We start from the raw sequence: 22,404 nt of genomic DNA, 5'->3' as shown, positions 1-22,404 counted from the left end.
CGATAATACTTTATTAACTGCAATGTATCTTTTTTTGACTTGAAATACGATGTACATTTATTGAAAATCACCTGAACAAAATTTACCTTGTATAACTTAGGGAAGTATACACAAGGGGTCCTGTGTTTACAGTGTCGTCCAGGGATAAACGGTGGAGTAGATAAAAAAAAATCTATATAATTTATACATTCATATTCATTAAACAGACAGACTGAGTTTGTAATGTATCTTAATGAATCAAACTATTTCATATTGTTTATAATATAATAGTTTGTATTATATTTGATAAACATCATCGTGTTTGTTACACTTTCACCCTTTTCAATCATCACTTCAATTACCTTTTCCTATATAGTAAAATCACAAAAATGCTGAACTCCGAGGAAAATTCAAAACTAAAAGTCTCCAATCAAATGCCAAAAGCAAACGATCAAACACATTAAACGAATGGATAACAACTGTCATATTTCTGACTTGGTACAGGCATTTTCTTATGTAGAAAATGGTGTTTTGAACCTGGTTTTATAGCTAGCTAAACCTCTCACTTGTATGACAGTGGCATCAAATTCCATTATACTGACAACGATGCATGGACAAAATAAACAGAAATAATAGGTACAAATGTCAAAATTACAGCAGTCAACATTGTTTTATAATCTTAATCACTTAAACACTACAAATAATTATAGACCAATCATATTAGCAAAAATTAAAGACCAGAAGACGCAAATTTACAATAGTACAATAACACAATGACGGGATGTAGATATGTAACAAAGAAACATAAAAAGGCATATAGACAAAGCACATAGCAAAAATGAAAGACAAGCAACAAACAACTTTTCCAAGTAACCAAGTATCTTAATAACAATAAAACAAACACATATCATATCGAACTATATCAGTCCTATTCAGGACCGATAACTCTGTCGATAAATATTGTCGGGTATACAGTGGTGTTGAAATCAGAGCAATTGTATTATATGTCTCTGTTGAAAAGTAAAGAATAACATTTTTTTACACAAGTTTAACTTTATATCGATTTATTGAATGCCTGGATTTGGTTAAAATATTAAATTAAAAAAAAAAAAAAAATCATATTCAATGAAATCTCGTTTAATTTTCTACGAAATAAAACAAAATCGATCCATTTTAATTAAAATTTGAATCAAAATATTTCTTTAAAATAATTATAGAAACATAAATATTAATTTGATTATCTTTTAAAGCAAAAATTATTTTTTTTAAAGATTTTTTTTTATAATATTCATATTTTCTTAAAGATTATTATGATACATAGTTTTTCTGGTTTGACACGGGGAAGAGAAGATATTTATTTGTTCATTTATGAAAACTTTTGTATATCACCAATTTAAACTTTGGTAATACATGTATACACAGGATGTTTAATGTCACCTGGTTGCTTTTGATTTGCACGTATACCTGAAAATAAATTGTTATGTAACATTACATCCCAAGTCAGAGTTCACCTGTTCGTCAAGTGATGGGATTTTGAGGGTATATAATATTTATCTATAATAATTGTTGGGATTTTTTTTTCTGTCTTGGGACGTTAATATTTTTTTGTTCTAAAAGGAATGTATAAATATATTTCTAAAGAAAGATTAATTATACAGAAAACAGGAAAAACACCTTTAAAAAGAAGAGAAAAAAATTATTATAAATTTTATTGTTAACTATTTTCTGGTAATAGTATATCCTGGATATTTGTCAAAACAAAATGTTCCCGTGCCACACTTAAAATAATATTTTTTTTATCAAGAAATTTTGAAATCAATCATATCGAAATATCACCAAAGAAAATAACAGAAACATCAGAGATTCTACATGAAAAATTTAATTTAATCAAGGAAAGTCTTACTATACAAATCCTTGATTTGATGCAACATTTCCTTATACATCATCCGCCATTTTGAAAAATTCCGAAATATTCACCTTTTTGAAATCGATTTTTGACAGAAATTGCCAAGAAATTAAACTGTTTTAAATAGTATTTTTCGCCAGATATATGTTTGAATATACTTAATCGATTTGCAAAGTTTTCTTTTTTTATTCACGGAATTTCTATTTTTGTTGTACAAGAAGACATGGGTATCGTCTCATTTAGCATTGAGTGAACGGAGAAATAACGAGAAAAAGTACATGTTTTTACGATTCCCCAGTGACAGAATTTAATCAAAAAATAAACTGTTAGGACCAACATTGTTTGATAGAAATATGTTTGAATATCAAGGATTGATTTGCAAAAGTTAGAAAACGGGTCACGTTAATGAGAATATTAAACTTTATTGAAGCACCTATGCATTTTATATGGGGCAATATAATATGACATGGCGGCAAGTATACGTCACAAAAGTCACGTGATGTCAAACTTAGTTGGATTTGTTAACAAAAAAGCACAAAAATGCAAATAGCAAATTTAACAACCTCATTCATTGCTTTCTTATTTTTGAATTTTAATTAAATCCACCCATAAACGGTTGAAAGATTTTAAGCATTGGGACCGAATGGCCATCTCAATATGGCGTGCGTTTGACGTCAGAATGTAAATGTAAAACAGGTAGAGATATAAAATAATTTTGTCGTTCAAAGTATGAAAGCAATATAGTCTATATTTCAGTCTCTAAAATATGACCTGTTGATATTATTTGTAATGCCTTTTTGTTATTTAATTTTAAAATGTATCTGGTCTATATACCAGCTTTGATTGTTTGGAATTACTACAAATTGTCACTTCTTTTTACTATGAACATCAACATTATTTCCTTTCTCCTTAAATACTGTTCCGGCAACTCTACATGAAGGTCGTTAAAAACTTCCATTTGTTTGTTGTACATGAAGAACAAGAAGTTTTATCGAGCAACAGTTGTACAGTTTTATTGTTGATATTCACCCCACATGTACCAACTTTTAGACAAGTTTAATTGACATACAATAAAATTCTTGGTATAATATAGACAACAGAGGTATACTTAACAATATATTTTTTTTCATTTTACTGTGTATAATATGAAGTAATTGTTTTCAAAGTTGAGGTTTTTCTAAAATTGTTTAACATTTCAGCGGTTTTATACTTTTATTTTAAGTATTCATCCCTTAATTGTATTAACTATGTATTACCATTGTATCACAGATCAGATTTATTCGTTCATTGTGCGTTAATTTGCGTAACTAAGTTTTTTGATTGAGTAAAGTCATTGCAATTGATATTTTATGGTGTGTCTCAGAAAAGGGAGAGTGTTTAGTACCATTAAAATGTTTAATCCCGCTACAATTGTTTGCACCTGTCCTGGAGTCAGGAATCTGATGTTCAGTGGTTGTTGTCTGTTTAAGTAATTCCTAAGTGTTTCTCGTTTCCCGTTGTTTATATAGATTAGACCGTTGGTTTTCCCATTTAAATGGTTTCACACTAGTACTTTTTGGGGCCCTTTATAGCTTGCTATTTGTTGTGAGCCTAAGCTCCGTGTTGAAGACCGTACCTTAACCTATAATGGTTTACTTTTATAAATTGGGACTTGGACGACGAGTTGTCTCATTGAACTCATACGACATCTTCCTATATCTATATAGTTCTCTAGGCATATCCTCTGCAGAATGTTCATAAGAAGTTAGCATTTCCTTCTTGCCGCTTGTCTATTGATTAATTGTAAATTCCTTCTAAAAAGCCATGCCATTATGTATAAAAGAAAGACAACAGTGCATATAAGCAAAGCATTAGCACAATGACGGGATGCAGAAGTACAGAGCCACGGCAAATGGATATCACCAAAAAACAGACCAAACAGGTAATATAAATAAAGACAAATAAAAGTACACTATAACACGTATTAAGATGAAAAACAACGTCAATACGCAGAATATATACTTCAAGACCATCGTGTATTATTTGTGAAGTTGATACGGAAAAGTTATCAACAAGGTCTTGGTGCCTTCAGATGAAATATTTTAGAAAAAGGACGAGACGTTCTTTGACATACCCCTGGTTCATCAACTTTCTGCTCGGACACTGGTGACGTTTTATACAGTTTGAGTAGGAGCTGCAAGCTCCTGCATACCGAATAAGTTGGGAAATGTTTATTCCATATGCAGGTGAAGTTGGTATATTGCTACTAAGGTGGGTGAAATTGATTATTTCAAATTTAAAATCGTCTCGTTTGTCACAGATTCTGGTACTGAGATGACTTTGTACTCTATGTCAAATTGGAGGTATAAGTCTAAAAATGAGGTGGAGAAAGCCGTGTATGTTGTTTCTTTAATTTCTATTTATGGGGATATATTAATTGAACCAAATCCGAAAAGTTCAGATTGTAAATGGAAAGAACATCATCAGTATATCTGAAAGTGAAATTAGATAACCTGGCTTTTTTTTTCTTCTGGAAGGAACTCTGGTTCATATGAAAATTAGAAGAGATCAGCAAGGATAGGCGCACAGTTCGTTTCCCTAGGAATGCGGACAATTTGTTGAAAAAGTCTACCTCCATATTTAACAAATATGTTGTCGAAAAGAAACTCCAGCATATTGATGACTTGTTCCTCTGTGTAGCATTTTGTTCTTTATTAACAAAAAAAACCTTTTGGGATCCCAAAGTAATAAATGTATTGCGTATGCTACCATTTTTATGATGAAAGTCATTGTGGATTATTTCTTTTAGGCGATTTTTTAAATTTTACATGGGCGAATCTACCAAAGAAAACCCTAAGTTTTTAAAAATTATCAACTCTTTCGAGTATATAATCTATCGAAACTGAACGTATCAACGGTACTTCCTGGCAATACAAAAATTCATCGACAAATTTCATCGACAAAGTGATTGTAAAAATAACATGGGATTTGTGTTTTTTATGCCCCACCTACAATAGTAGAGGGGCATTATGTTTTCTGGTCTGTGCGTCCGTTCGTCCGTTCGTCCGTTCGTCCATCCGTTTGTCCCGCTTCAGGTTAAAGTTTTTGGTCAAGGTAGTTTTTGTTGAAGTTGAAGTCCAATCAACTTCAAACTTAGTACACATGTTCCCTATGATATGATCTTTCTAATTTTAATGCCAAATTAGAGTTTTTATCCCAATGTCACGGTCCACTGAACATAGAAAATGAAAGTGCGAGTGGGGCATTCGTGTACTGAGGACACATTCTTGTTTCGTTGTTAATATTCAATCTATTCCCATTGTCTTCCTTCAAAGAAATTCAAGTGCTGGAAAACCAAAACAAATTCTCATTGACGATTCAATTATCTTATAAGAATAAATAAATCTAAAAAAAAAATAGAGCCAAATGTCGTTACTTATTGTTTAAGGAATTGAAACAGTCTTGTTTGTTAATTAAAACTGTGCAAGTATCTGTTTATAACATTATGCATAATGTGTGTATTTTTGTGCATTATCAATACATCAAACATCCTTTTGTAGTACATACATTTACTATGATGTCATTATAAAAACAAGTGTGTTGCATGAGGAAACATGGTGTGCACTAGACCCCATGACGTACATTTGTTGAGACACTCTTCTATTCCATATGAAAACATTTTCAATTGACATTTAAGTCAAGATTACATTGCAATTACAGAATTCATCATTTGTGGTTTGATTAGTATTTCCTTGTTTGTACATAACTAAAATACAAAAAAATTGAGATGGTATAAAAGAACAGTTCTGTACTAGTAGAACATTATTAATTCATTCTTTAAACTGATAGTTGCTACGAAATAAGGTAAGATTTCTTTCAAGTTGAAGTGGTTATAGGTTACCAACAACTGTTCATTTGTAGATATATTTCCTTTAAATAAAATATTGCTGTATAAAGAACTAAACTGAAAATCTTCCTATTTTAACGGAATGTTTGAAAACACTTGATTATGAATTGGGAAAGGTAATACGATTTTCAATATTTTCAATTTAAGTTATATGTCAGGTTTTGAAATGGGTCTATTGGATACAGCTGCGATCTCTTTGTTTAATATATTCAACTCATTAAGCAATTTAATTTAAAACGACAAATTTTTATTACTTTGATTGAAGTTAGATTGAACACGTATTCCTTTCCTATAACTGCATTGAAATATATCATTTTGGTAGAAATATTGCATCTTTTTTCATTTCCCCCTTTTTTATTTGTCTTCAGTCGTTTTTTATAACTTTAAAGTTAATTTTCCTAAACAGTTTTTTTTTAAATTTCGCAATGATTTTGACATAACACAAACCTTGTCTAACAAATCTAGTATTTCTGACGTTTGGCCGAGGATTATTTTCAAACGTACATATCTTCGTCTGTTATACAAGTTTTGCTAGATATACAATCAGGGTTAATCTATAAGTTTCTAAATAAGGAAATGCCTGTACAACGTCAGCAACATGACAGTTGTTTTCCGTTCGTTTGTAACGTTCGAACTTTTGAGTTTGCCATTTAATAAGGGATTTTTTTTCCGGATTTAAAATACTTGTTTTGCAGGTCTTACTTAATATTTTCTAAGGCAGGTTTATCTTGTATATTTCAGATACTTTAAGATGATGGGATTTCAAACCATATTACTATCAGTGGCATTGACCATAATGACAGTAGCCGGTAAGAACTATTTTAGATACGATTTTTCCAAATTTATATGTTTTTTTTAAATTTAAATTGCAATGTTACAATTGCCACTGATGAGCATTATGTAGACTAAACACGAGTTTGGCATTCAACGTTAATGTCTTGAATTTTTTATGATTTTTTTTTCAAAACAAATTTTTCTTACGTAATTAGATAAATTTAACCCTTTCATCACATCAAAGATACCACATTTATAATTATTTATGCCAAACATGCGTTTCTTCTACAAAAAAACTTATAAGTTAGCTTACATGCAAAAGTAAAAATGACAAACCAAGTGCAAAGTTGAAGAGTATTGGGTACACAAAATATCCAAACAGTGTTTCCAGAAAGCTAATATAATCCCTTTCTTGTAAAGCGAATCGAAAGATTTGCGAATACTAGTAATTAAGAGTTTTGTAAACAGTTAATTCATAAATATGACAAACCTAACTAACCACTGATCAATCTGCAAAAATGTAATCATAATTTGAATCTACAATAGAAATGCCAGCTTTATAAGTTCATGTGTCGGTTTTTTTCGGGATTCACCTTAATCAGGAGGGCTTGAATACGATTTAAAAAAAATATTTATTTTAAATTAATTTTTACAAATTCTCTTACACTTTTTTATAGCTTATACACCTACAGAAAAGAAATTAGGTCTACATGGAGTGAACAAGGTTTTACAGCTTGAAAATAGAGTTGAAGGAGATATTAGGGGTCATCTTGGAGACTCAGTTTCTGTATTGGATGTAATTGATGCAAATAGACGAGCAGGATCTGACAGAAGAAGTTCAGCTGTCTCTGGAATTATAAGAAGCTCTTCATTTCAAAGGTCTGCTGGTGTATCGAGCAATGATGGTATTAACAGAAACTGTCATTATGAGTGCGGAGTAAATAAACTATGTAGCGTAGGACAGAAATGTGTACGAGATGGTTGTGACAGTTATTGCGTCCAAGTTTCATCCGGGAGTGTAATTGGTGCATCTAGATTGTCGGAGTCTATAAGAAGGGGAAACACAGTCTCAGAAATTAGGAGAGGTTCGTCATCTGACCTATCAAGACTGTCAAGCATTGATGATTTGAAATGCAATTATGGATGTGGAGACAATAAACTATGTGGGTTAGGACATAAATGTGTCCACGAAGGATGCAACAGCTATTGCGTACAAATAGCATCTGGTAGCCTAATTGGTTCTGGTCAGTCTTTGACTGGACGTTTGGATCTATCTAGCAATGCTCATTCAGAAACTATTGGTAGCAGTCGTACATTGTCTGGTCACACAGGTTCTGACATTCTTGACGCTATCTCAGCTAGACGTAGTGGCATGGATTTATTAGACACAGTTTCTTCTAGACGAAGAGGATCATCTGGTTCATCTAATTCAGGGATCGTATCTCAGTCAGTAGTAGGAGTCCCCAGTGATTGCAGAAGACTATGTAATACTGATTCAGATTGTGCACCAAGCAAATACTGTACCACTGTTGATTGTCACAGGATTTGCAGAAGAAGACCATCTAAAGGATACTCAGGATGAACATTATTAGAACTTTGAAGAAATCCACATTTTTTTTTACGCAAACTGATTTTTTTTATAGATAAATAAATAAAATATTTAATACAACTAGTCTTGTTGTAAATATGTTCCAATTCATTTAAAAACATTCTATTCTTACGACATCGAGGTATTTATAATAATAAAAATAATTTTATCATACACACAGATATAAATACACGTTCAGAAAAGATAGCAATAATAATGGTGATCAATTTTAGGTTAAATTGTTTACTCGGAACGAACAATTAACAGAAACTATTGAGTATAGATAGATATGGCAATTATCGCCATTTACTTTTGTTTATAAAACAAAATTCAAAGGAAGATGTACTGTGAATAGCAATATATAAGCCACTACAAAATAAAAAACAAAAATGACACGAAAAGTGTCTCCATAACAGTTTATGTTAACCTTTAAGTTTATGACCCCTTTTGTAGATATGTGTTTTACGAAAGTTTAAAAGAACAATCATATAAAAAAGCTAAGAAAATGATTAATAGAGATGTACCATTGAGTGCATAGACCTAAGGAAAACTTGGTGCAAAGCAATACTAGTTATTGTGTTATTGCATTAAATAGAAAATGGAGAGTTTGTGGCAAACAAAACCCAGATTTTAACAGGATTCCATAATACACAGAATAAACATAGACTACTGATTATATTAACTTGTTTGTCAACAATGTGCTTGTATTAATTGTTACAAAAAAATCAAAGGCAACTTTAACATTAAAGAAAAAAACCACTTGCTGAGTCACTATAGTTATTTGGAAGGCGTACCAGAATTGGGTCATATTCATATTTGTTTTAAAATGTTTAACACATATCTTTATTTATAAACTTGTTTTAAGGAAATTATTTAGAGTATGGCATGCAATAAGCCCCGAATTGTAAATATTTGAATACAAGGGGAAAAGCTGTGGCTTTTTAATAAAATTTCCATATGTTTAACAATGAAACCACAAAAGGGTACACAATCTGTAATGTTGGCCTTAGCGATGACTAATAAATAAACACTTTCATAGGATTTTTATTCTAAACAGACGCGTACGCATACATGTTCCTGCTTTGTCCATTGTGTTTGCATTTAACCCGGTGAAACTGTTTTAACGATATTAACTTAAAATTGATAATCTACATGGAAAAAGTACAATGTTTGAAGGTCAAATATGTGTAAGCCATCATGTTTTAGAAAATTTAAAAATCCACCACCTGAAAAATAGATGTTTACCCTAACTTCTATAGTTCTTGTCAACTACATTTACAATCAAATTTTTTTCAATGAAAACACAAAGCATTAAAAAAAAAACGAATGCTTGGGATTTTCTTATTCGACTCTGTGAGACAGGAATATCTAAAAAGAAATACAAGAAAATGAAAGATGTCTGGTTTTTCATATCGCTGATGGATAGATCTATTTCACGAATGTGACCTACCAAATGAGACTATTTATCGGGTTTGTTATAACTCCAGCAAAACGATGGGTGCCACATGTGGAGCATGATCTGCTTACCCTTCAGGAGTACATGAGATCACACCCAGTTTTTGGTTCTGTGTTTTGCTTAGTTTTTATTTTTCTATGTCTTGTTTTGTGTACTATTGTTTGTCTGGTGGTCCTTTTCTTTTGTAGCCATGACGTTTTTATCTGTTTATATTTAATTGATAAGTTTGGATGTCCCTCCGGTATCTTTCACTCCGATTTTTTTAACTCATCAGATGGATACATATAGAAATACACCTAGCAAAAACACAGAGTGGACGTTGCCGGGGAAACGTATTTGTACATCCCAACAACACAAATACACTATGTACAGATCTGAGAGTACTCGCAGTTACTGACAGCCAGTTCACACATGATATATGTACGGCTTTGGTATGATCAGATCGTCATGCTAGCTTTCAACTATTTTATTAATTGAATTTCTGCTTCCAATAGCTACAAGATTTTTTAATTCGTACTTCAATTGTTTTATAGTTCAATTGCTGAATACTGGGCTGATGAGTCAAATGCTTTCCGACTGACATTTTAATTTCATGTTTTACATAACTACCCCAGATTAAAGACAATTTCCCTCGATCAAACAAGAAAATCGCCACATTTTTGTATACTCTTTTTTTGTATACTTAAGAATATACAGAAGGGAATTAAAAAGTCGTGCATTGACATACTACAGCACACATCAATATTATATTATACAAAGTAATCATGACTCATTTTACAAACAAACAGATGCAAGCAAAGAGAAACTACTAAAAAGATATTAGACACGCATACTGGGCATACATCGACCATATCATTTTGTACGTCGAATAAAAATACAATTGTTAGATAAGCAAGACAAACGAAAACAACAGCAAAGTACCTACACAAAGCGGTAGTAATCTGCATGAAAACCCATCTGACAGAATAACATCCTCAACAAGTCCAATTTACTTTCACATTAGAAGCTAATGAAAATTTGGAATTAAAATACCTAGTTCGATCACACACAACAATTTAGCAAATAAAATGAACCCGCAATGATTCCAAAAACTTATAAAAAAACACAATCTAACCGGTGTGATCTGATTAACAAAAAGATACAAACATCATAATGAAATGTCAGACAAATAACGCTTGAATTTCTTTACTTTCTTATAAATTACTTGACAATGAACTAGCCAGTAACCGAATAGAATATAATGAAGACACGGTCTCGTAGAAAAATGAAATATGTTATCACATATTATTTCTCTTATTACTAGCAAATACAGAGACAGTATCATACAAAAGCTGATCTAATAAATACCAATTTTGCCATAAACTTCGAAAAAATGACACTTAGTGGATTGTAATATGCCACTCAATCATAAGTCAAATAGTTTTCATTTAAAACAAGTAGACCGAAAAGAAATTCAATGACATTAGAGTTCTTTAACATGTTCAGGGAGTACTGGTAGTATGAGGATAATTTTTTTCCTCTCATTTACATCTATGGTTTCTTGATTGACAATTTATTTGATACGTTTGGAGAACGTATTTTTCAACAAACAATCGGAATTTCCAAGGGAACCACCTGTGCCACAAGAGCTTCCTAGACAGAATGAAATAAAGCAAACCTTATCCGTCATTTTTATATATTGTAAAGATAATCAATAAATGATTGAACATTTGGTGACCATGTTGAGCGCATCCATCCTTTAAAACTTGTAAACGATGGAACCGGTACAGTTAATTCAAAAAAAAAAAAAAAAAAAAAAGATGTGGTATTTTTGCCAATGAGACAAGTCTACATAAGAGACCAAAATGACACAGAAAATAGCAATTATAAGTCACTGCCTCGTATTTTACCTTACATCTAGGACTGACAATCATAATCGATTGGGTACAAAATTTTACGAAGAAACATATGATTTCAGTTTCCTAATTGTAAACTTATAATTTCCCTATATTAAAGCAATGTCTTCATATGAGGTATATATCTCTTATTGGGTACGATAATACATGTGTTTGCATTTCTTATCATGATTTCCTCGATAAAGGAATGTTGCTCAAAGGAAGCTTTTGCACCAAGAATCACACAAGAAGTTGAAATCATCACATCGAAAATTGTAAGACGTTATATAATATATTTGTTTCACAGATAACGACGGATATGTTCCAATTTTCGTTTTTACCATCCCGTCCTCTTTTCCCTGGAAATGACCTACCGAATAAGTCTAAAAACAGGCTTTGTACTTACCTATAACCAAATCAACAAGCATTATACAAAAGAATTCAAGAACAAGTCTAATTTATGATATGGCTAAGCATTTCACACTCTTCCGATGTAACATTGAACAAAGATATTCAAAAACAAAACCAAACTGATTTCTGTTTTTCGCAAGGCTTTAATAAAAGTCATTTATTTTAAGCGATTTCAGTGAAGGAAAGAGCTAACCATACGATGTTCACACTAAACTTGAAAATTGTTTCACAGTATTTGATCCAAACACATGAGTGAATAAAACGAGATTTCATTAGTATGTGCGAAGAGTAACTGCGCATTATGCGTGTTTGATGTATTACAACATCAAAAGTTTACCTGAAATGCTACATGATCTCAACTTGACATAACAACCATCGTCAGATACTATCTAATGTTTATAAGTTTTTCATTCGTTGCTGAGTCTTGTGCTGTCCAGCGTACATTCTTTTGGCCTCATATCTCTAAAAAGCTTTATTTTGTCAAATCATCCATTATAAGATAACCTTACTGAAAGACAAAAAAAAAAAAAAAAAACAGTTCAGATCCTACAACAAACATACAAAACACTTTAATGCAACAACTGATAATACGCCCATTATTCTGACAATCAATGAACAATTAGAATAAACTATAATTCAAAATCTGGCGTTTTAATTTTCGAAGCTTGTAAACTTCGTCATTTATTTAGTCATAAGACTTAATTTGAGCGCCGCTGATTCGACAAAATGAGTGTCAGCCATACTAAATAAGGAGCTTGACGTCGTTGATAAAGTACTACGCATCCTGTCATATCCAGTCAGTATATATTTATATCTCTGGATATCCAAAGACTAAAATGGTATTTAATGTAAAAAGTGTATAAGAAAAATATAAAAACATAGCAATTTCAAAAGTTTAATTTTAGATATAACTGTAGTGTCAGTCATTTCGATGTATCAACATTTTTATTCAGTCGGAATATAACATTATACATTAGTTTTATTGCAAATTATTGAAATGGGATTAATTAAAGACTAAAAATATATAACAAAAAGCTATGTGTTGTATACGTAACAAGCATAATCAATAATGATATAGGGATCAACATATGGTATTTTACAAATATAGAAAAGGTCTATTGCCTTTGGCAAGCTCCAACAAAGAGTCCAGACCCTTTTTTTATATACTTTATATTAACTAAGGTATTATGACTATTTGCCTGTTGATACCTTCGGAGACAACAATTTATTAACAATGATGTTTCAGAAATAAATCAATCAATTGAGTTCACATAGGTGTTCCGATTTTTGTGTGTGTGTGTGTTTTTTCAATTATCTTACCTTTGTTCTTCTTTTGATCAATTTATGAAGTGCGAGGATCCATTTTATATTTCCTCATTTACATGCTTCCTTTTTGGATTGCCAACGTAGTAATTACAATTTGAGGACACATAATTATTATTAAACAATCGTTTTGATCGAGTTGAGCCATTTCAATTAATATTCTATAGTGTGTTTTGTTTTAAAATGTAATGGTAGACTACTGTTTCAGATGAGAGTGAAAGTTGACACCTACTAAAACGTGTAAACCTGCTGCATTTTATGATCCTGTTGTTCAGGGGTTGTCGTTTGTTTGTGTAGTTCGTAGGTGTTTCTCTATGCTCGTTTTCAATATAGATTAGACATTTGAATTGTTGTACACCAGTCATTTTATGGCCCTTTATTATAGCTTGGTGGTCGGTGTGAGCCAAGGCTCCGCACTTGAAGGCCGCACTTTGCCCTATTATTGTAAGTTGTTTTTATAAATTGTGACTTGATGGTAAGGTGTCTCATTGGCACTCATACCACATCTTTTTATTCATACTGAACTGCTGCGTGATCTCAACTTGCAAACATGAAGCGAAGAACGCATATTAAAACAGACGTCCAGAACTTTTGTAAATTGACAACCAATGAAAAGTGTTTGGAAAAATTCCAACATTTTATGAACTTAAAATTTCCGAAAATGAACGTCTCAACGTTAGTGCATGTCACCACAAAATTACTAACATTCTTATACCCTAGGCGGCGAATTCATCAACAAAGTGGTTGTAAAAATTATTCAAGCGGTTGAAGTTACATGGGTGTTTTGATTTTTTGTTGTGCTTTGTTCAATCGCATCCTTGTTCTTATTGTTCAAAAATCGTCAATTGCTGGAACTCAAAAACTTTAAAATTATTAAAGCTGTATTTTCTTTTATCTTATAAGAATACATATTTCAAAAACAAATCGTTTAAAGTATAGTCGGTACGTATTGTTTGAGGAAATAGAAAAAGTCATGTTTGTTTATCAAAACTGTACAAGTCTCTGACTACTACCTCATTTATAATATGTGTATTTATGTACATTATTAATACATCAAAACATTATTTTGAAGTACATATATCTACTATGACGTAACTAAAAAAACAAGTGTGCTGCATGAGGAAATAAAATGTGCATTTGAACCCGTGACGTACATTTCATTTTTTTCTATGTGCATACTGTACAATTTTATTTCATATAAAACATAAATTGACATTGAAATCAAATAACAAATACATAATTCATCATTTGCGGTGTAATAGAATATTTCCTTGTTTGCATGTAAATAATTAGCATAATAATTGAGATGGTATAAAAGAACTTTGAAGTAGGAAACCAATATTCATTCACTCAAAAAACTGATAACTGCTTCAAAATAAAAGTAAGGTTACTAAAGTTTTAAGTGTTAAAAGTTACTAAGAACTTATAATTTGTACAACTATTTCTTTTCAATTCAACATTACTTTAATTTCAATTAACAACTTGCCTCTTCATTTTTTTTTAAATCAATGAAAATTAAGAAAATCTATTAAAATTAATTAAATATGTAAGGCTTAAAAATTGGTACGTTGTAATTGTTTTATAACATGATGACTTTGATTATACACCATACACACAAAAATTCTAAAAGAATAACATTTTCAAAAACAATCAATTATGAAATTCTATAAAACCACTTTTTCTTTAACATATTATTGTTTCCAGAAAGTAATATCAAGAAATAGTATACAGATCATTATTTATGAAATTAGATAAGACATTATGTATTTGTAGAGTCAGTGAAGTTTGTTTAAGTACCTAACTACGGCTTCACGTGTACTTGTATTATATTAAAAAACCAAGCGTTTCTTGATTGAATTTGTAAATCCCTGAACTAAATTTTGTATTAAAATTATGAGGTTGATGTTTTTTTTTCTTTTTTTATATGAATTTTAAAGAATACTGGAACATAATTGAGATATTAAAAAAAATCATATCTGTTAGTACTATGTCAGATCTAAAACCGGCGAATGAAATGTAGTCGTACTCTTTTTAGTTCAACATTATAATTGCATTTGCTAATGCATGAATCACTATCTATTATTTTATTTACATATTTCTTACAAATTTAAACTCCATATTTTATTTCATAAATGTGGATTACTGTCTACAAGAAGTTTTGACATACATTTGTATCCTTAAATTCGCTTGAAAAATATGTTTATTTGTAGGAATTTATTTCCTTTTTCGTCTAATTTTTAACCAGCAACTTTTACTTTCATTACATGATTTACGTTTGAAAACAGATGTTTTAAAACATTTTTTTTTATATAGATTAGACCATTAGTTTTCCAGTTTGAATAGTTTTACACTAGTAATTTTGGGCCCTTTATACCTTGTTGTTCGTTGTGAGCAAAGGCTCCTTGTTGAAGGCCGTATATTGATTTATTTTTGCAAAAGATGTTTTAAAACATGCTTATTTTGTATATTTCAGATTGTTGAAAATGATGCGATTTAAAGCTATGTCATTGTCAATGTTATTGGCCATAATGTCAATTGCTGGTAAGCATTCACTTATATTTGCAATTAACTTCAAACAAACACGCTTCATTGGTTCTAAATGCAACTAATAATGTATTTGTAGATTGATCATAGTGCAGAGCCTGAGGATTTATCAGTCCATCTTTACGGGATAAAAGTTGTCTGACGCTTTGTCCATCAGGAGAGGTGACAACCACATTGTGAGAACTCCATCCCACAACTTATGTTTGCCTTCTCTATTATTTTTTTTATTTGGCTTTTAAACAGTTTATTTAAACAGTTTTGATACCAGCATCTCTGATAACCCTTATGTAAATCGAAACGTGTGTCTGGCGTACCAAATTATAAGTCTGGTACCTGATGAGCTTTGTTTTACACAAAGATTTCTGCCGTAGTTAAGATGCAATTCGGCAAAAGATACCACACTAATAATTTTGTACACAAGACCCGTATTTCGTCTACAAAAGACAACAACAGAAAAACTTGAATCTTAATGATACAATGCCAAAGCAGGTTCGAATTTGAAGTTAAAAAGATGATCCAAAATATCTGAAATTTTTCAAATAATTCAAAGTTTTGCAGTTAATTTATAGAAATACCATATCAATGTCAATCTAACTTGTCACTGATAGATCTGTTTATAGAACATTACAACATTTTGTACAATTTAGACTTATAATTAAATAAAACACTGTATCAAATTTTTACAGCCTATACACCTACAGAAAAGAAATTAGGTCTACATGGAGTGAATAAAGTATTACAGCTTCACAATGGAATTGGTAGAGACATTAGCGGTCCTCTTGGGGACTCACTTTCTGTACTAGATGTAATTGATGCAAATAGACGAGCAGGATCTGACAAAAGAAGTTCAGCTGTCTCTGGAATTATAAAGAGCTCCTCATTTCAAAGGTCTGCTGGTGTATCAAGCATTGATGGTATAAACAGAAACTGTCATTATGAGTGTGGAGTAGATAAACTTTGTAAGCTAGGACAGAAATGTGTACTCGAGGGTTGTGACAGTTATTGTGTCCAAGTATCATCTGGGAGTATTATTGGTGAATCTGGATTGTCGGGGTCTGTAAGAAGTGGAAATGGAAATACAGTTTCAGAAATTATTAGAGGTTCATCATCTGACCTTTCAAGACTGTCAAGCATTGATGGTTCAAAATGCAGTTATGGATGTGGAGAAAATAAACTATGTGCATCAGGACATAAATGTATCCACGAAGGATGCAATAGCTATTGCGTTCAATTATCATCTGGTAGCATAATTGGTTCAGGTCAGTCTTTAACCGGACGTGTGGGTCTATCTAAAAATGGTCATTTGGAAACTATTGGTAGAAGTGGTTCAATGTCTGGTCACACAGGTTCTGATATTCTTGACGCTATCTCAGCTAGACGAAGTGGCATTAATGCATTGGACACAATTACATCTAGACGTAGTGGCATCGATGCATTGGACACAATTTCTTCTGGACGAGGAGGATCAGTTGGATCATCTGGTACAATTATCGTTTCTCAGTCAGTAGAAGGCGGCCGCAGTGAATGTAGTAAACTATGTCATACTGATTCAGATTGTCCAACAACCAAATACTGTACCAACGTTAAATGTCACAGGCTTTGTAGAAGAAGGCCATCTAAAGGATACTCAGGATAAATATAATAAGAACTTTGAAGAAATCCACATTTTTTACCCAAATTGTTTTTTGTTGTTGAAATAAATAAAATGATAAATACGACTAGTCTTGTTGTAAACATATTCAGAATTCTACAAAAACATTGCATAGTTAAGACAACGAGTCTATCATAATCATAAAATATACACATCAAACCAATAGATAAATATACACGTAAAGGAAAAAATAACACAAATATGAAAGTCAAGTTATTTTGTTAACTCTGAACTTTGTCATTAAAAAAGAAAGAACATTTCGGACTAAAGATATTACAAAAACCGATGAAGGACATTATATATATGGTAACTGCTCCCGTAAATAATAAACAATGAATATGTTGTGTGAATAAACCATATTAGACAAAAAAAAACCAAAACCGGGTTACAAACTAAAACTGAGGGAAACACATCAAATATAAGAGGAGAACTACGCCACAACAGAAACACACCATTACAATTTACACACAGAGAAATGAACTATGATGTAACAATTGCCATTTTCCTGACATGGTACAGGACATTTTAATTTAAAAAAAATGGTGGGTTGAACCTGGTTTTGTGGCATGTCAAACCTTCCGCTTTTATGGCAATGCTAAATATAACATTAAAATGACATTACATGATATGACTACAATACAAATAAATGGGAGAACATATAGGACAGAGAAAAACACGAATTATAGCTAACAAAAGGTGCCAGGTTTAAAATTTAATACGCCAGACGTGCGTTTCGTCCACACAAGACTAACCAGTGACGCTCTGATGAAAATAGTTCGAAAGCCAAAACAAATTACAAATTAAGGAGCATTGAGGACCAAAATTTCCAAAAAGTTATGCAAAATACGGCTAGGGTTTTCTGCCTAGGATAAGAACATCTTTTTCATTTAGAATAATTTATACTTTTGCAAACAGTAATTTTATAAAATGACTTTATAATAGATATAATTGATAAAACCGGTGACTAACTACAAAATAAAACGGATAGATAAGTAATTTAAACCAGCATATAAAAATTCACAACCGCGTTAGCCAAATTGATAAACGCACAAATTTAAGCAAAACACGTTTAGTTGTCAAAGGGTGCCAAATTAAGCGTGTCATTTGTACAGACGCCCAAACGTGTCCATTTTTAAATAAACACCAAAACGTGTCCAATCTTCCAAACGTGTAATAATAATAAAATGAATATTAAAATCATATTCAATCAAATCTCGTTTAACTTTCTACGAAATAAAACAAAATCGATCCATTTAAATTAAAATTTGAACCAAATATTTCTTTAAAATAATTATAGAAAAATAAATATTAATTTGATTATCTTTTAAAGCAAAAATTATTTTTTTAAAGTTTTTTTTTATAATATTCATATTTTCTTAAAGTTTATTATGATACACACTTCTTCTGGTTTGACACGGGGAAGAGAAGATATTTATTTGTTGATTTATGAAAACTTTTGTATAGCAAATAAATTAAACTCTGGTAATACACGTATACACAGGATGTTTAATGTCACCTAGTTGCTTTTGTTTGCAAGTCTACCTGACAATAAATTGTTATGTAACATTACATCCCAAGTCAAAGTTCACATGTTCGTCAAGTGATGGGATTTTGAAGGTATATAATATTTATCTGTAATAACTGTTGGGATTTTTTTCTCTCTTGGGACGTTAATATTATTTTGTTCTAAAATGAATGTATAAATATATTTCTAAAGAAAGATTAATTATACAGAAAACAGAAAAAAAAACACCTTTAAAAAAAAAAGAAAAAGATTATTATAAATTTTATTGTTAATTATTTTCTGGTAACAGTATATCCTGGATATCTTTCAAAATAAAATGTTCCCGTGTCACACTTAAAATAATATTTTTTTCATCAAGAAATTTTCATATCAATCATATCGAAATATCATCAAAGAAAATAACAGAAACATCAGAGATTCTACATGAAAAATTAAATTTAATCAAGGAAAGTCTCACTATTCAAACCATTGATTTGATGCAACATTTCCATATACATCATCCGGATCCGCCATTATGAAAAATTCCGAAATATTCACCTTTTTAAATCGATTTTTGACAGAATTGGCCAAGAAATTAAACTGTTTTCAATAGCATTTTTAACCAGATATATGTTTGAATATACTTAATCGATTTGCATTTTTATTCACGGAATTTCTATTTTTGTTGTACAAGAAGACATGGGTATCGGTACATTTAGCATTGAGTGAACGGAGAAATAACGAGAAAAAGTTCATGTTTTTACGATTCTCCAGTGACAGAATTTAATCAAACATTAAACTGTTAGGACCAACATTGTTTGATAGAAATATGTTTGAATATCAAGGATCGATTTGCAAAAGTTAGAAAACGGGTCATGTGAATGAGAAAATTAAACTTTATTGAAGCACCTATGCATTTTATATGGGGTAATATAATATAAAATGGCGGCAAGTATACATCACAAAAGTCGCGTGATTTCAAACTTAGTTAGATATGTTAATAAAAAAGCACAAAAATGCAAATAGCAAATTTAACAACCTCATTCATTGCTTTCTTATTTTTGAACTTTGATCAAATCAACATATACACAATTGAAAGATTTTAAGCATTGGGACCGAATGGCCATCTCAACATGGCGTGTGTTTGACGTCAGAATGTAAATGTAACACAGGGAGAGATATAAAATAAGTTTGTCGTTCAAAGTATGAAAGCAATATAGGCTATATTTCAGTCTCTAAAATTTGACCTGTTGATACTACATGTATTTGTAATGCTTTTTTGTTATTTAATGTTAAAATGTATCTGGTCTATATACATGTACCAGCTTTGATTGTTTGGAATTACTACAAATTGTCACTTCTTTTTACTATAAACATCAACATTATTTCCTTTCTCCTAAAATACTGTTCCGGCAACTCTACATGAAAGTCGTTAAAAACTTCCATTTGTTTGTTGGACATGAAAAACAAGAAGTTTTATCGAGCAACAATTATACAGTTTTATTGTTGATATTCACCCCACAAGTACCAACTTTTAGACAAGTTTAAATGACATACAATAAAATCCTTGGTATAATATATACAACAGAGGTATACTTAACAACTTTTTTTTCTTCATTTTACTGTGTATGATATGTAGTAATTGTTTTCAAAGTTGAGGTTTTTCTAAAATTGTTTAACATTTCAGCGGTTTTATACTTTTATTTTAAGTATTCGTCCCTTAATTTTATTAACTATGTATTACCATTGTATCACAGATCAGATTTATTCGTTCATTGTGCGTGAAGATATTTTATAGTGTGTCTCAGAAAAGAGACAATGTTTGGTACCATTAAAATGTTTCATCCCGCTGCAATTGTTTGCACCTGTCCTGGAGTCAGGAATCTGATGTTCAGTGGTTGTTTTCTGTTTAAATAACTCCTAAGTGTTTCTCGTTTCCCGTTGTTTATATAGATTAGACCGTTGGTTTTCCCATTTGAATGGTTTCACACTAGTCTAGTACTTTTTGGGCCCTTTATAGCTTTCTGTTCGTTGTGAGCCTAGGCTCCGTGTTGAAGACCGTACCTTAACCTATAATGGTTTACTTTTATAAATTGTGACTTGGATGACGAGTTATCTCATTGAACTCATACCACATCTTCCTATATCTGTATAGTTCTCTAGGCATATTCTCTGCAGAATGTTAATAAGAAGTTGACGTTTCCTTCTTGCCGCTTGTCTATAGATAAATTGTAAATTCCTTCTAAAAAGCCATGTCATTGTGTATAAAAGAAAGACAAAAGTGCTTATAGGCAAAGCATTAGAACAATGACGGGATGCATAAGTACAGAGCCACGGCAAATGGATATCATCAAAAACAGACCAAACAGTAAAGGTAATATAAATAAAGACAAATAAAAGAACACTATAACACATATTAAGATGAAAAACAACGTCAATACGCAGAATCTATACTTTAAGACCATCGTGTATTATTTGTGAAGTTGATACGGAAAAGTTATCAACAACGGCTTGGTGCCTTCAGATGAACTTTTTTTTAGAAAAAGGACGAGACATTCTTTGATATACCCCTGGTTCATCAACTTTCTGCTCGGACACTGGTGACGTTTTATACAGTTCGAGTAGGAGCTGCAAGCTCCTGCATACCGAATAAGTTGGGAAATGTTTATTCCATATGCAGGTGAAGTTGGTATATTGCTACTAAGGTGGGTGACATTGATTATTTCAAATTTAAAATCGTCTCGTTTGTCATAGATTCTGGTACAGAGATGTCAAATTTGAGGTATAAGTCTAAAAATGAGACGGAGAAAGCCGTGTATGCTGTTTCTTTAATTTCTATTTATGGGGATATATTAATGGAACCAAATCAGAAAAGTTCGAATTGTAAATGGAAAGAGCATCATCAGTATATCTGAAAGTGAAATTAGATAACCTGGCTTTTTTCATCTCCTGACGGAACTCTGGTCAATTAGAAGAGATCAGCAAAGATAGGCTCACAGTTCGTTTCCCTAGGAATGCGGACAATTTGTTGAAAAAGTCTACCTCCATAATCAACAAATATGTTGTCGAAAAGAAACTCCACCATATTGATGACTTGTTCCTCTGTGTAGCATTTTGTTCTTTATCAACAAAAAAAAAGCCTTTTGGGATCCCAAAGTAATAAATTTATTGCATATGCCACCATTTTTATGATGAAAGTTTTTAAAAATTATCAACTCTTTCGAGTATATAATCTATCGAAACTGAACGTATCAACGGTGGTTCCTGGCAATACTAAATTCATCGACAAATTTCATCGACAAAGTGATTGTAAAAATAACATGGGATTTGTGTTTTTTTCGTTGTTGATATTCAATCTATTCCCATTGTCTTTGTTCAAAGAAATTCAAGTGCTGGAAAACCAAAACAAATTATCATTGACGATTCGAGTATCTTATAAGAACAAATATATCTAAAAAAAAATTGGGATCAAAAGTTCGTACTGTTTAAGGAACTGAAACAGTCTTGT

The 22,404-nt window shown here is 31.3% G+C and overlaps 1 protein-coding gene across 1 annotated transcript; it reads left to right on the top strand.

The window, feature by feature from the left end:
- Positions 1–5,650: 5,650 nt before the first annotated feature.
- Positions 5,651–8,167, top strand: LOC143081392 (uncharacterized). The gene is made up of 3 exons (XM_076257358.1): positions 5,651–5,728; positions 6,513–6,580; positions 7,223–8,167. Exons 2-3 carry the CDS (start codon positions 6,523–6,525, stop codon positions 8,125–8,127), a joined length of 963 nt encoding a protein of 320 aa, XP_076113473.1. The 5' UTR covers positions 5,651–5,728; positions 6,513–6,522; the 3' UTR covers positions 8,128–8,167.
- The last annotated feature ends 14,237 nt before the right edge of the window (positions 8,168–22,404 follow it).

Source organism: Mytilus galloprovincialis, chromosome 1 (genome assembly GCF_965363235.1).
Source record: "Mytilus galloprovincialis chromosome 1, xbMytGall1.hap1.1, whole genome shotgun sequence".
NCBI classification, from domain to species: domain Eukaryota; kingdom Metazoa; phylum Mollusca; class Bivalvia; order Mytilida; family Mytilidae; genus Mytilus; species Mytilus galloprovincialis.
This window is presented reverse-complemented; position numbering and strand designations above follow the sequence as displayed.